Raw genomic sequence first — 14914 nt, forward strand, 5'->3', positions numbered from 1 at the left:
GAACAACTTTTTTTATTTTTATTTTTATTTTTTACTTGCCTACTGTATAGGTTATATTGTCCAAACGTTTCAACTGTGTGTGTATGAATTGAGATGCATAGGCCAATAACTAAATGGACTCCCCAGGAGGAGTGATTAGTATTTATTTAGTCATATATTTTTTATTATGTTCAAATAATTTGGTGCCGCCTGACCACTATTTGTAAAAGTGCAAGTGCGCTCTTGGTTGCCCAATCCTGCACATTAATTGGCTCCACAGCGTTGCGTGCGCAGCGTCACCTCATCCAAGCAAGCTTCCATTATCCATCAGAAGGACGGCACGGCGTATTGGCTTGCTCGACTTTGTTGCCGGACTTGGATAGGAGAGGACCGTTTTTACTTCTTCCCACAATGAACCAAACCGCCACAGTATCCCATCAAGTTAAATGCCAGTCTACAAAGACAATTAAGGTAAGTTCTGATAACTTACTTTATGTTGGCATGTGGGAATTTCTTTGTTATTATTTTTGCAACTCTGAACAACATCGCATGAAAAGTTACAAGTCAGCCGAGATGCGCATTGACACACAACACTTTGGAAATGATTAAGACACTCCTCTTCAACTAAGTTATCGACCTTTATTTGTCATGGAGCCATCTCCTTTGTGAAACGGCGTTGCATTGTTGACGTTCAGGATTGATGTGTTGGAGCCACACTGACGCAGTGGCGAGATTTCATTCATATCACGTCGTGTTCATTATTTATTATTATTATTTTTGTTGTGCATGCTGCTTATGCATTCGCCAGTGGATTAAATTAGAGTTGTATAGTTCCACGTGGCGGTGTGATAAATATGCTGTTCATGGTGTCTTTAGACAATGAGTTTATGAAAATAAGTGAAATTGTAAGAAAACGTTGTGTGCTTCAGTCACGACGAAGAATAATCTCTTATCCATCCTCATGAAAGGGGGCTTCCCTTTTTGTCTCGGCGTGTGCGCGTTTTCCTTGCTAAGGCGCGCGCTTGCCCGCTGCGACTGAACAGGGATATTGATTTTGCCGAGGGTTCTTGCGTCACTTTTCACTCCGGGGTCCCACAAGCGGAATTTAGCTTTGGGCAAATCTATTGATCCCTCCCAGTATCCCAAAGGTGCGCACTTCTGGAATACTGCATGGAAGACTTTAACTTGAGCCAGACAGGGACCTGATTTAAGCTCGGATATGTTGTTTTGGCTCTGAATGCATACATCCTTTTTGGATGTTATAAAATAAAACATTAGTATGTTACTGTGGTACCTTAAAATAAGCCTACACTAGCCTACAGTATATTGGTACACTTGATACTTAAAGACCTGGAAAAGGGACAACATTGTCACAGTCAGACCTGTCGGGTTGTATTGAGCTTTCCTGCACGTAACTGTAAATATATTTGTGACAGTATACAATCATTACAATCAATATGAAAAAAATCTCACAACCAAACAAAAACTTCACATGGAGTGAATCATTGTTCTGTCTGTCACTATGTGTTGCTGGTTTAGATAAATGAGCAAAGATACTATTATGTTTCTGCTATCTACCTGTCTGTCTCTTTTCATGGTCTTCTTGGCAATGGTTGGTAACTGAATGTTTAGGTGCAACACAAGCGACGGAAGAACAGGGACGGATCATTATTGCTGACTCCTGCTGCCTTTCTAGTGTTTTGTGGTTCAAACTAGTCCTTGTTTTTTATGGTTGTGCTTGTGTGTTTGTCCGTAAGCGAACACAACTGTTTGGTGATCTTTTGTCATTCGATTCTCTATAGATTGCAGATTAGATTCATTTCCACTATTACAATTCGCCGTTCGTTGCCGTGGGAAGGGAGTGCGCACGGCAGCCAGCGACACGTGCCAATTAATATTTATCAACTTGGGTGACTGGCCACTGGATGGAAAATGGACCAGGCTTTTGTGAAATTCATCAAATTACAGATGGCCAGTCCACCCCAGGTGTCAGATGTCTGGACGTCTCTTTCATTATCCATCTATGCTATGTATGAACTGGTATAGCGCTGCGTGCTGCAGTCCCCTAGGTCCGCAGCTATATCGAATATCCTACGGAAAGTTATATTGAATAATTGGGTATGATAAAAATTTAAAACATATTTTTGCTTGGTAAAATAACAATTATGAATACAGAAGACAATAAATCATTTCCACTTAATAATAATCGACCAACTATTCATTTCTACATAATCAACTTTTTTTCTTTTCTTTTTTTAACTTGTAAACTGTGCTTAACAGCACATTACTTTTCTCTCTACACAGCAAAAAGTCCCATGTTGATTTGACTCCTACAGAGTTAATTCAACACTTCCTCAGAGTTTATACAGTATAGCTCTACACTTTCCGGAGTCAAATCAACACTTGGTTAATAGTAACATATTTTAACACATGGCCAGAGCAAAATTTTTAGCTCACTAAAGAGAGTTCAATTAACACTATAGAGGTAGTAGACAAGTAACTCTTCTCGGACACATATGTTTTTCGGCAGAGTCAGTGTTAGTTCGACTCCTTAAAAGTCCAGAAAAAGGTAAAATTGTGTATACGTGTTTTTTTTAAACATTTATGAAAACTGTACTTTTGAGCCAGTCAGTAGCCTTTATTTTACCTTTTCACGCTAAATCAAAACATTGTGAAAGAAGGTATGATATACAAGCAGTCATTTGAAACATTACATGAGCTTTGAATATTAAACAGTTTTTTGGAATTTCAGTTCAGATACTTTTATCATGCACCTTTCCCCAGTATGCACAACTTTGAATGCATGGTAATGGTGATCAAAAGTAAATAACTTGTTTGTCAACAAAATAATGTGATCATCAATCAAAAGTACGTCAGCTATCTGACAAAAAAAGTGGAACATCATCATTCATTTCTCTGCAAACGACAAATCCAACTTTGTATTCAATACCCTCAACTTGAACCCAACTAGTTGAGAACACCTCTTTTAAAGAGATCATTTCAAGCATATTACTGTTGACCACAGTCTCTTCTGGCAGTGAAAAGGATTTCATGGGCCCAAACTGTTTAAATGAGTTTCTCATTCATAAGCAATTCCAACCGGATGCTTTTTAGCAAGGGATTTGGTTATGTTTTTGAAATTTTCAAAAAAATCTTTAAACTATTTGTGCTTGGCTTCAAATCTCATCGACCACATATGCAATAATGGGGTAATTTTACGAATGAAAGACGGGTAATGGATCACAGAATGATGCTTGGGTATCAGGTTTTTGTGTGGATACAATTGCTTAAGTAGTCTGTGGTGGTCAACAATCAAATGCTTTTGATATACAGTTATACCTAAGGTGACAGAAGGTGTTCATTATTTGGAGTAACAACAACAACTCCCAGTTTTTGTTTCCAGTAGGAATAATGTCATCAAACAGCAGTTCACAAATTTTTTCACAAGACACAATGTCTGAATAGAATTCAAGCCAATACTATTGGCAGTACAATCCAAAATAATTTTTATGGGATGATTTTTTTTTCTTTCAAAATATCCATAAATTCTGGAAAGCAAGTCCTGTTGTAAGATGCAGTGTTGTGTGAGATGTTCAAAAAGTAATTTCATCTCATTCTGAGATTGCTACACCCTCAAGAAGATCATGCATAATATCAAACACATAGTTGTCACAAACATGGAAGTACCTTAGTGAATTAAGTTTAGAAGTTTTAAAAAACAAAACAAAGCATGACTTCTGTTGTGGGTTTTCTAAGAGAGACTGGCAATGCATTTCAAACACATCTTTTCCCCGAATTATCACCTTGGGCCCATCCTCACTGTACACTGTTTGACAATCATACTTATCTATCAAACAAATGCGACAGAAATGACTGCTACTGAATGATTCATTAAAACCAAGAATTGTGTGCATCCACAGATTATCGCCAGTGACATGTTATATTGTACCATGAACTGGCTCATCAGAAAATGGAAGACTTATCCCTTTGTTTTCAAGTTTTTTCACATCATTTATCAGTGATTCCAGTATAAAATCAAAACCATACTTCAGAAGATCCTGTGTGCGTAAAAGTGCTAGCAAATGTATATTCATTAGAGATTAATTAAATTTGGGGGGCAAGTTCCTTACAGCAAAAAAAAAAAAACAACAACCAATTTTGTGAATTCCTTTGAAAATCATCATAGTATATTTGAATTTGTAATGCATGTCTCTCAGCTGTGAACAGAGGATGGCTCTGAAAATAACTTCCATCCGAAAAGTCATTGTAAATGTCAGGCTGAGAAGACCTTGCCTCTTGCTTGAGTAATACACAAATTTCTTCTTTTTTACACATGAATTTCAATGTTTCCAAAATTGGCACATATATGAAAGTATCTTTTATAGGTACTTGATACATTTTTATTTCTCCTGTTATCATATCTCACACCGATTACCCACTTAAGGTGGAAGTATTTATTGTGTTTCCAATCAGTATTCAGGCTTGTGAATGGGTTTTCAAGTTTCACAGATATATTATAATTTTTTTTGTTTTTTGTGTAAAGCAGAATTAATACTATAATTTGCTTGTGAATGAAGTTCATTTGTTAGATCCTCCAAATCTCCTACAATAGAGACCAAACTATTGGAAATGTCATTGCCCTGCAATCTGCCCACTATTGATGCACACATTTCATTGGTTGGATCTTTTTGAGGTCCTGGACCACGGTTCTCAGAAAGTAAAAACTGTGAAAACTACCTTCCTCCTCCCAACAATACACTTGAGACGAACTTGCAACTGGCTCAACAGACGAGCAGGCAATTTGCTCAACATTGTGTAACCAGTATACACAGAATAACACAGATGACTCTAGATAAGACTATGGAGCTAAGTGAAGTGAGCTGTGACCATAAATGAACACATCAGAGAAGGTAACTTTTAACAAAGTGCTTCTCGTGACAGTACGTCACCAATAACAATAGCACCACACAAATTGAACAATTAAAGACAATTAAAATGGGCCCTTGAAAAATAAAGTCATTTTAAGTAGTCTGTAATTCAAGTTTTAAAGTCTGTGATCACTTCTTTTTCCACTTGAATCCTTAAGGTGTTTCTTTTCCAAAAGTTTGTCGCAGTTCTGTTTGTTGGTAGTGTCCTACCACACTGTAGAGAGTTCCGTGAATGATGATGGTTCTTTGCTGTTGAACAGCGAGAGGCGCTTCGTGCATTTTTATCTGGTAAAGATGTTTGTCACGTAGCCGCAAATGTATGTTCTATATTTATCTTTATATTTTGGTTGACACGGGTTACTGGTGTAAAACGTCATTCATTAAATCGTTTGTGTCCGGATAAACTCATCTTGCTGTACATCGAAGCCTTTCAAGCTATCTTAGCTAACAAACAGCCGATTAAAAAAAACAAAAATACACGATTTCTCACAACCTAAATTTGGCAAGTAAACTTTGATAAAGTGTCATGATTATCATGTGAAAATGTTTGCAAGACCTACGAAAAATGTTCTATGATATTAAATCAACATGATTTTTTTTTTTTTATTAAAAATAAATGTTGAATATTTCAACATTGGGTACATGTTTTGTATGTCTGATTGCTGAAAATCCCATTAACTGACAGATTAATGTTGAATGACATTTCCAACTAAAACTTGCATGGATGTGCAACCAGGTACACAAGTCAAGGTAGGTTTGTTCATATATCACATTTGTCACGCCTGCTTGGAATTTACAATCAAATGTTAGTGTTATGACCCTCTTTGAAAAGGAGAAAACTACCTGATATAGAGTGATCTGAACATATCCTCGTATTTTTGGAGGGTGCAAAGCAGTCACGTCGTAGGTTAGCTAGCCACCGTGCTCGTCTTCTTTCACTCAACTCCTTTGTCTTTTCCTCCTGGTTTAAAAACACTGCTGGTAGCCGAAAGAATGATTTCCTATCTCTGTTTACCCGATTAGAGCAACCGTAGGCCGCGCAGAAGTTTAGCATTGCATTTGTCGCAGATTTAGAAACTGTTTCACCTATTTTCTACGTCTCACTAATTGATTTCTCATTTACTCGCGTTGGCGGCTTGTCCTCCAGCAAGGGCGGCATGCAAACATGACGTCACACTAGAAGGGTCTATAGAAACATAAGAGAGATTTTAGACAAATCTCACCCCATAGATTTTGGAATGACCTTTCGTTAAATATTAGGTCCTTCGAAGGTTTTATTTTACAGAATATTCCGGACACAAGCGAGCTCCCAGCAATGGTGGGAGTCTCTCGCAAGTGTGTCGATTACAGGCACTTACAACCTTTTTATACAATTTTTGAAGGGCGGTTCCAAACAGCCCACCTGGACTTCAGACTTTAAACACATCATTGATTACATTGTTGTGGAAATTGATGAGATCCCAGTCATGAGATCCCAGTCATGACCATAAGACTTTAAACACATCATTGATTACAGACACTTGGCAGAAATTGCGACATCACTCACAAAGACACATCCACAGATACAAGTTCTACTGAGGAAATAAATAAATTAAAACAGTTATGACTAAATCTGGGCAGAAGACCCTCTTCACTATCCACTGTTAAAGTACGTCTTAAAACACATCTTTAATCTTTGGCTTTTGTTTTATGGTGCCTGCTGTATTTTGTGCTATGAATTTATTGATATTTATTTTATTTACATATTTGCTTACTACCTAATGAATTATTAATTTATTAATTGTATTTACTTACGTACATTTACACCCAAAATCCGCACATTCGGCAAAGTAAAATTTTTCTTAACTTTATTCGCACATCGGGATGGGCTATGTCACACACAGCGTCCTGTACAGGATTGTAGTCACCCGGAGCTTTATCTATATTATTACTTTATACTGTATATTCAACATTTCGAGTAGCGAGTAGACATTTTCAAGGTGTATTGATTACAGAAGGTGAACATTTGTAATTTATAATGATAGAAACAGAGTAAGACTAATTTGTAAACTTTTTTACTTTATTTGTATTATAAATCAATAAAAAAATAAAAAAATAAAAGATTTAGCTTTTTGGACTTGTTGGACTCTGCACCCTTTTTACCTTTTCTCAGATGGTCATTGAACATTCGAACATAATGAAATATTCAAATATTACAGTTGGCGAAATCTGACCGCATTTACAGGTGACTTTCCAGATACATTTTGGCCACCAAGAGGCAGAAATGGGGGAATCTTTACCTGCCAGATCACGTGTGCACAATCTCGAGCGCTCCAACGGCCGCAACCATGTCCGTTCCACTTGCCGTCAAAAGCAATCTCGAGGATGGTATTAATGTTCAATATGTTCAACTAGTGAGCTCCATGTGTATACCAGAAAGAACAACGTGCCTAGGTACGTGCGTACGTGCGTCTGTGCGTGCGGTCAGCAAAAAGTAGGATCTCCCCATCTCACCCTCTGACAGTTCAAAGGAAAAGAAGCTCTTCCACCAAGTGAACAGCTGATTTATCACCTGTGCTGACGAACCACACCCATACCACGTGACGAACTTCCCATTTACCAATCACCAATCAATTCACCAGAAAATACTTAATCTATATACATATTCTGTGTGTGCAACAAAGCTGGCACCTGCAGCATTCTTTGAACAGGGGTTGGCATATCGACATAACATTATGAGTATCATAAAATGACTGAATTAGTGTAGTTTGAGATGAAATTCAGGGGCGGAGAGAAAACCAACACGATTCACAGAGTTGATACTTTCCCATTCCCTTAACGAGTGACCTTACGGCACTTCCAGAGATATACAAACAAACATCCTTCTGGAGCTCATCAAGATGAAAACTGAATTGATGATGATGGTAATCAGCAGAAGCCATAACATAATACCTAAATGCTATCACATCTTCGAATCGCAAAAAGTATAAACTAATGGCAATAACTACTAAAATTACAGCTGACGCTAGCTAATATTGAGTTACAAATTTACAGATCTCTCCCTCTTTCCGGATTAGGAAACGGATGCCTTTTGCCGCATTTTCCCGTTGGTTCGTCAATCGTCGTAGAGCAACTTGGAATATTGATGACACTGCAGTAATTTCCGTACCACCTTTTGTCGTTTGTTGGATTATCCATAATTCATTTCATGTTTATTTGTCAAAATCAACCACAATATCGCAATAACTTAAACCGGGAAGCGAATCTTCTCTCAATAAAACAAAATGGCCACCACAGAAATTGACGAGGTTGGCCGGACTCAAACAAAGGCACCTATTGACGCTTCTGCTCTTATTCTGTCAGTTTGGACGGACCCTGATCGTTTGGGAGCGTGGTTTGCGTATGGTTTGCTAAAGGTCAGTTTGAATTCTCTCCATGTCAAACCTTTGTCATCGCTTTTTGTTTGCATCTCTCTTATTGCATTTCATGTGTTACAAGCTTTTTCTTTTCATTTAAGTATTTCTTTTTCTTTTATATTCTAATTTGGGTCTGCTCTGGGGTCTAAGATTTGGCACTACGCCACAGTAACAGATTCATTTTGGGAATGGACGCTGCAGCTGATCCATATGAATATTGCTTGTTCTATTCCATCACATGTATTTGCACTTATTTGACATCACACTGTCACTCCAGTTGTTCCTTCCAATCTGCTTGGAATGCATAACTCTGACTGTTGTATGTTCTTGTAACATATAGATATCATATATCTATAGATGTAAATACTAGTTCTTCCTTAATAAAAGCTATTTTAAATGAAAATAGACACGATATTGTAGTGCACACACATGGTTGGCATCTGCAATACACTCCAAAGGATGCCCTCGAAATGCTATTAAAGTTTGAGGATTTTATTGATCACCATCATGTTCTTGGATATCCTTGTTGATCTTGGAATATAACAGTATTCCTTCACACAACAACAAATTCAGTTTCCTCTGGGCAACAATGCTCTGTGATCACTCATACTGACTTGCAGTAAGTTACAAGATTTGAATTTTAAGCAGGATTTAACTGCACAAAGACTTTTGTGCTTTTTGAAAAAGAAGTGGCCATTTATTGGAATCTGTCTATCTTGTGAGGGCCCAACTGTCCCTCACCACAATGCGCTCTCAAATAATCATCTAAGATATATTTAAGTATTTTTATTAATGATGATCTACTAATGCTTTTTGTTCTCCTTTTCAGCCTTGTCCTACAACACCCTAAAAAAAAAAGTGAACTATTTGCGGTTGCACCAGACGGTGCGATACAAAAGTCAGCTGGGTTAAGGCCGCAGCTTGCTTGTGGGCATAATTTCTCAAGGTCTCACTAAGTTTTGCAAGTTTGGTTAACATCCTGAGGCTTGTGTCATTAACGGTCGTTGGAAGCGTCAGGTCCACCCACGTGCAGATGGCAGCTATAAAGTGGGACTGTCAGAGAACCGGGGAGCGGTGTCACTGATGTGTGTGCGCACCCGTGACACGGTGATGGCTACACAAGGTCGAGTCCGATTGAACAATAGGGAAATGTTTCCCAACTTGTGCTGCACTGCAATGACATGTCCTCTAACACAGCGCTTTCAGGTCAGTTTATGTACTGCAACACAACTTGTCTTTACACATAAATCCTGATGTTAGTTTATACAAGGATTTCTGTTGAGACATTTGAAATGCTGCCGGAAAACTTGATGACATTTCTCAGAAATCGGCAATGCCTATGTGGAATTTCATTTCACATGTCTGTGCTTGGTCCTAAATTATTCATACTGCATATTAATGATATATGCTGTGTATTTAAAGTTTTTTTTATTTTTTATTTTTTTAAACCTTTGCACCTTTATATCGCTCAGGAGAAAATCTTGCGCAGATTGTGACTACTGTGGAAAAATAATTACATATACAAAAAAACCCAACTGGTTTGACACAAACAAATTATCCTAGTATCTTGGCAAAACAAAGTTCATCATCTTTGGCACTAGACAAATTAAACTCCAAGTCAAATCATTGTTAAAATTGAAAGAGTAAATTAAATAAAATTTCTCGGCATAATTCATGCAAAACTATGCTGGAAATCTCATGAGAACATTAAAAGAAAAATATCCAAAACGCTATAAAACAAATGGTCTAAAATAAATCATTATACACATTATATTGTGCATTATTAATTTCATGCCTGACTTACTGTGTGGAAATATTAGGTAATACATACAAAACTAACACTCAATCTGTTTTTGAGCTACATGAGTTATTAATCATTCCAATTATATAAACCCAAATAATCCATTAATCATCAAATTAAACATTGTCAAATTCTATGACCTTGTAAAATTTAAAACAGCACAATGTAAAAAAATATATATCATTTTTTTAAATGTAAAAAGCACTCAATAACCAACAGTCCGCACCAGTGTTTTCCACACCATGTTAATACTTGGGCGGACCACCCAAGTAAATTGGCCAGCACCCAAGAAGTTTTCAAGAACATTTATAAAAAATATATTTCAAAAGACAGGATGTACCGCATGTAACGTTAGTTCGCCGTCACTCACTTGTGGATCGTGAGGCTAGAGGAGATGTTGTAACAGGACTGAGACCCACCTCCCGTCCAACCCGCCTCCCATCCCCACTGCTGGAGTCCCCCCACCCAAGTAGATTTCAAATCTGTAGGAAACACTGCACACAATAACCACAGTATTCAGAAGCTAATTGAAATCAGGGAGGTTTGCTGTTATAAGTTAAAAAAAAAATGATAAGAACAAACATAAAGCAAATGTGTGTTCCTGTTAAACGGGTTGATTTTTTGGGGGAACAATTAAGAAATGGAATTTAAAAAAACATCACTCAATGTGTTCAAAAACAGGTTTATAGTGTTCCAGAAATGTACAAATACAAAATATATATATATATATTAGTGCTGTCAAAGTTAAAGCGTTAACTAATTAATTAATCACAGAAAATTACTGCATTAAAGTTCCATGTCGCAAGCTATCGAGTTTTTGCAGATTTGCGTCCCCTCTGGCGAAAAGCGGAATGGAAGCCAGTGACGTGCCAAGACGTTAGTTAGTAGTAGTAGTTTTATTGTGCATTGCTTATCATAAATAGACCCTATTGCAATTTCGTGACGAGGTCTTACCTTTTTAGCAAGAAGAAAGCAAGCTGTGGGTCCCGTTTCATCCTCTTAGGTTTTTCCGCCTACTCCAATATTAACGCTACTCCAATATTGATCCACGTCCTCCTGTGACGCTTGTGCAACTTTAGTTTAGCCTTTTTTGTCACACTCGACAGTGTTATCCTTTCCTGCTCGGTATTCTGACCGTGGTCAGGGAACACTGGGGAGATTTTTCCCTCGGTCAGAGTCACCTCCGCGGACAACTCATGTTGCATGTCGCCAAACTTTTGGCCCGATGGTCGAACAAAAGGAGCCACCAGGAGACTCATAAAAACACTCCCAAACACTTCTGCCTTCACAGCGCTTCCACGGAGCAAGAGTGAAAGCGTGCACGCGCCTGACAGGGAAAAACCTTTAAAGTTTCGGTCCGAAACCCCGATCATTATTTCACTCTACAGGAAAAAAGGGGCAACAGCCATTGTGCCACAGTAGTGCCTCCTGTCCATTATACGATTTTTAAAACATGTGTGGGTGAAAAATATGGTTATTTTAACATTCCAATTTGCGTCAATATTGCGACATGCACCTTTAACATGTATTAACGCAGATTAATCACACTATTAATTTTGGCTGCAGATGATCCTTTAGCTGACAGCGGATGGTTACGTTAAAGGTAGCACAGGTTGTGTGTGAGCAATAAACATAATGTAATACACATTAAAGTAAAGCATTTAATACATGTTTGTGTATGACATTCAGAATATTTGTTCATGTCAAATTATTGGGGTCATTTTTTTTCCATTTTAAATTATGCAAGTAATTAGCTGATTAGAAAAAGAGGAGGATGAGCGTGTGCAGTGGATATATTAAATGTCATTTTTTTTAATACATAACAGGTGCTCTTTAAACTTGGCGGGCAAAAAATGTTGATTAAAAAAAGCCTTTTTAATTAAGTGATTAATCGTGATTAATCAAAAATCTAATTAATCTGAGGAATTTTTTTTATCATTTGACAGCTCAAACAGCATATATATATATATAAATATATATATGTGTGTGTGTGTGTGTGTGCGTGGTCTTGTTTTTGTGTGTGGTCTTGTTTTTGTGACATAGTGGGGCCAACATTTTGGGATTTCACAGAGTTGTGGGCCCGCCCGTCCATGTGGGGCCATTTTGCTGGGCCCCACAAGTTTAGACTTCTTTTTGAGGGTCAAGACTTGGTTTTAGAGTTTAGGTTTGAATTGGTTTATGGTTGAGGTTAGGGTAAGGAATAGGAGTAGACAATAATTTTTGATAGTTGGGGTTAGAAGAAGGGGCTAAGAAATGCATTATGTCAATAAGATGGCCCCACAAAGATAGTAAAACAAACCTGTGTGTGTGTGTGGGTGTGTGTGGGTGTGTTGTACTAAACAACAGAACACAGAGAGGCAATTAAAAGCCTAGAAGATAGAGCAGCTGACTCGACCCTTCTTTCACATTTGAAGAGGGCAAAGGTAGATTTGTGGTCGCCTTCTCTTCTGCACTAACAAGTGCAGCAGTACAGCTAACACAAGTGCGATTGTGTACGGCTTGTCTAACATAAGTGCAATTGTGTACTGTTTATCTGGTGAAAAATATACTGTAAGCCAAACACTCCATTATAATGGACTGTTATAAAACTCTTCTCTCTTTTCAAGCATTTGCTTTCTAATTTCAACTTCATTCCAGAGATAAGTGTTATTGACTATCATTCATTCATTCTTTTTTTTTTCAGGCAACAACAGAGCACACAGTCAGTGTCAACCTCCATAGGAGAAAAAAACAGCAAAAAAAAGAGAGAAAAAGAAACAAACAACATCAGCAACAAAAGGATAAAGTCCAATTCTGCCTGAAAGGGAATGGGAAAAAGAAAACGTATTTAATCCCACCCCCATCTCCCATTCAAAATTCCAAGCTACACTGCTACTTAACCTTAAGACTCAATAATAACAAGTACCCAGAGAGCAATAATTATTAAATAACCAAGGAAAAAATTGAGAATACACAATATATTAGTTGTGCTGTGTGCACATTTGTCTAAGGACAATGGCTATAAAATTCTAAAGCATATTAGTTACAATTTAAGCAAACCATCTCACTTTAATAAATGTTTTATGTTATACTGTATGTAAGTAATATGCTTGATACATTATCCCTCTGAAGTGCTGCATTGTTTGCATTCTTTCTGTAGGTACACATCCACCGTTACCATCGCTGTAACTTAGCAACTGGACACTTGACATTCCAACCCACAGTTGATTGAACCTGTGTTGTGTCCCCCTCCTCAGGTCTATAAGATAAGCAGTCTTTAAAACCTGCTCTGGAAGGGTTTTCATGTAGGAGTGATGGATTGCTTGACTCAGTCTCATAAGAATGATTACATTGGTCCTTGAGTCAGTGAGTCTATAAATTATAGCTCTGCCATATGATCTCTATACAGTATATTATATTTCTAAGCCTCACTAAGAAACATGTGAAAGATTGTGTCACTAATTTGTTTTGTGTCTGAGACATAACTACCACTCATTTGCATAAAAAAGCTCTCTTTTGAGAAAGATAAATTGCCTTTACAGTAAAACATGTTTTGCTTGTTAGAGCTGAACTTATGCTCTGCAGTATCCTTCCACCAGTAATTTGGAGTACGCCCACGTTCAAGTTGCACGCCTGACCTTGTAAAGGCGTGGGAAAAAAATACCCGTAGAAACCGTACATCTGATCAGTCGGGATCAGTGAGTAACCAGTGATTGGAGTGTCAATTGCGAGTTCATAATTTTTCTTCGCAACTAGCATGTGTGACACGTGATTAACCCGAAACAATGTCTCATTACTCGTGTGTGAAGTAACAAGAGCTGTGCAAACTGCATGGTCAGGGGTCATTGACATGGTTGACAAAAAGCCCCCTTGTGGCGCTCTCTCTGGATCTTAGAACACGACGTGATAGTGTCCAGAGTCTTTGCCATTCAGTCCATGAGCATTGTTGGCATGGTTTCTGTATCTAACACACACATAAGGTGCACCGCACTATTGGATGCATGGCATCACTAAACATATGCTAGCTTAAAACATATGGTAGCATGCTTTCATGCTAAAACATACGCTAGCAAGCATACGCTAAAAGGCAGAGGAGCAAAACTGTACTTTATTGAAGTATTTAACAATGTAAACAATGAGTTTGGTTGTACTTGAAGTATGTAACAATGTAATCACGTTACTTTTGATCAATTCTCATCCACAAATACCCCAAAGTCCTCATCCTCTGTATCTGAAACGAACAGCTGGGCAAGTTCCCCATCATATACGTCAGGTTCCCTCTCGTCATTGTCAGAGTGAGTCGCGTTCCCGTGCGGCTCCTCAGAAATTATGCCGGCTTTTGCGAAAGGTCCAACATTAGTGCAAGCAGACACGTTTAGCCCAAGCATGCACAATCCATTCACAAATTGTGGCATAACCTGCTCTAGTCTAGCAGTTCCATAAATTGAAAGCAGTGAGCACCATGGCGTCCCGAATCTGGTTGAGGACTGGCAGGCATAAAAACCCAAAAGACTCACGTCATCTTTCAGTTGAGGCATAAAAACCCAAAAGACTCACGTCATCTTTCAGTTGAGTCATGCCTGCCAGTCCTCAACCAGGGCAGTTTTTCCTGTATATAAGCAATATGTCGGCAGAAATGCTCCCACACAGACAGTCAAGCGGAGCGCTTACCGAAGTCGCACAACAACATTTACAGATTTTGGAACTCAGTGCACACAAAAGGAGCACTGTCGATTTTTTAGAAAGTTTAAGACTTTAAAGTGCGCCTTATAGTCCTGAAAATACAGTACTTACAATAGCCAGAAAGGTGAAACTAGTAATTAGCATGAACT

The 14914-nt window shown here is 38.0% G+C and overlaps 1 protein-coding gene across 1 annotated transcript in view; it reads left to right on the forward strand.

Annotated features, from left to right (window-relative positions):
* Positions 1 to 288: 288 nt before the first annotated feature.
* The window catches only part of dpp10 (dipeptidyl-peptidase 10 (non-functional)), a 166659-nt gene continuing 152033 nt past the window's right edge, over positions 289 to 14914 (forward strand). Inside the window, exon 1 of the mRNA XM_086090713.1 lies at positions 289 to 450. Within this exon, the coding sequence (XP_085946839.1) occupies positions 391 to 450 (60 nt within the window). The 5' untranslated portion in view covers positions 289 to 390. The remainder of the gene's footprint in view (positions 451 to 14914) is intronic.

The sequence above is a fragment of the Leptonotus elevatus genome, chromosome 12, assembly GCF_054856555.1.
Source record: "Leptonotus elevatus isolate MCC_2025b chromosome 12, RoL_Lele_1.0, whole genome shotgun sequence".
In the NCBI taxonomy this organism is placed as follows: domain Eukaryota; kingdom Metazoa; phylum Chordata; class Actinopteri; order Syngnathiformes; family Syngnathidae; genus Leptonotus; species Leptonotus elevatus.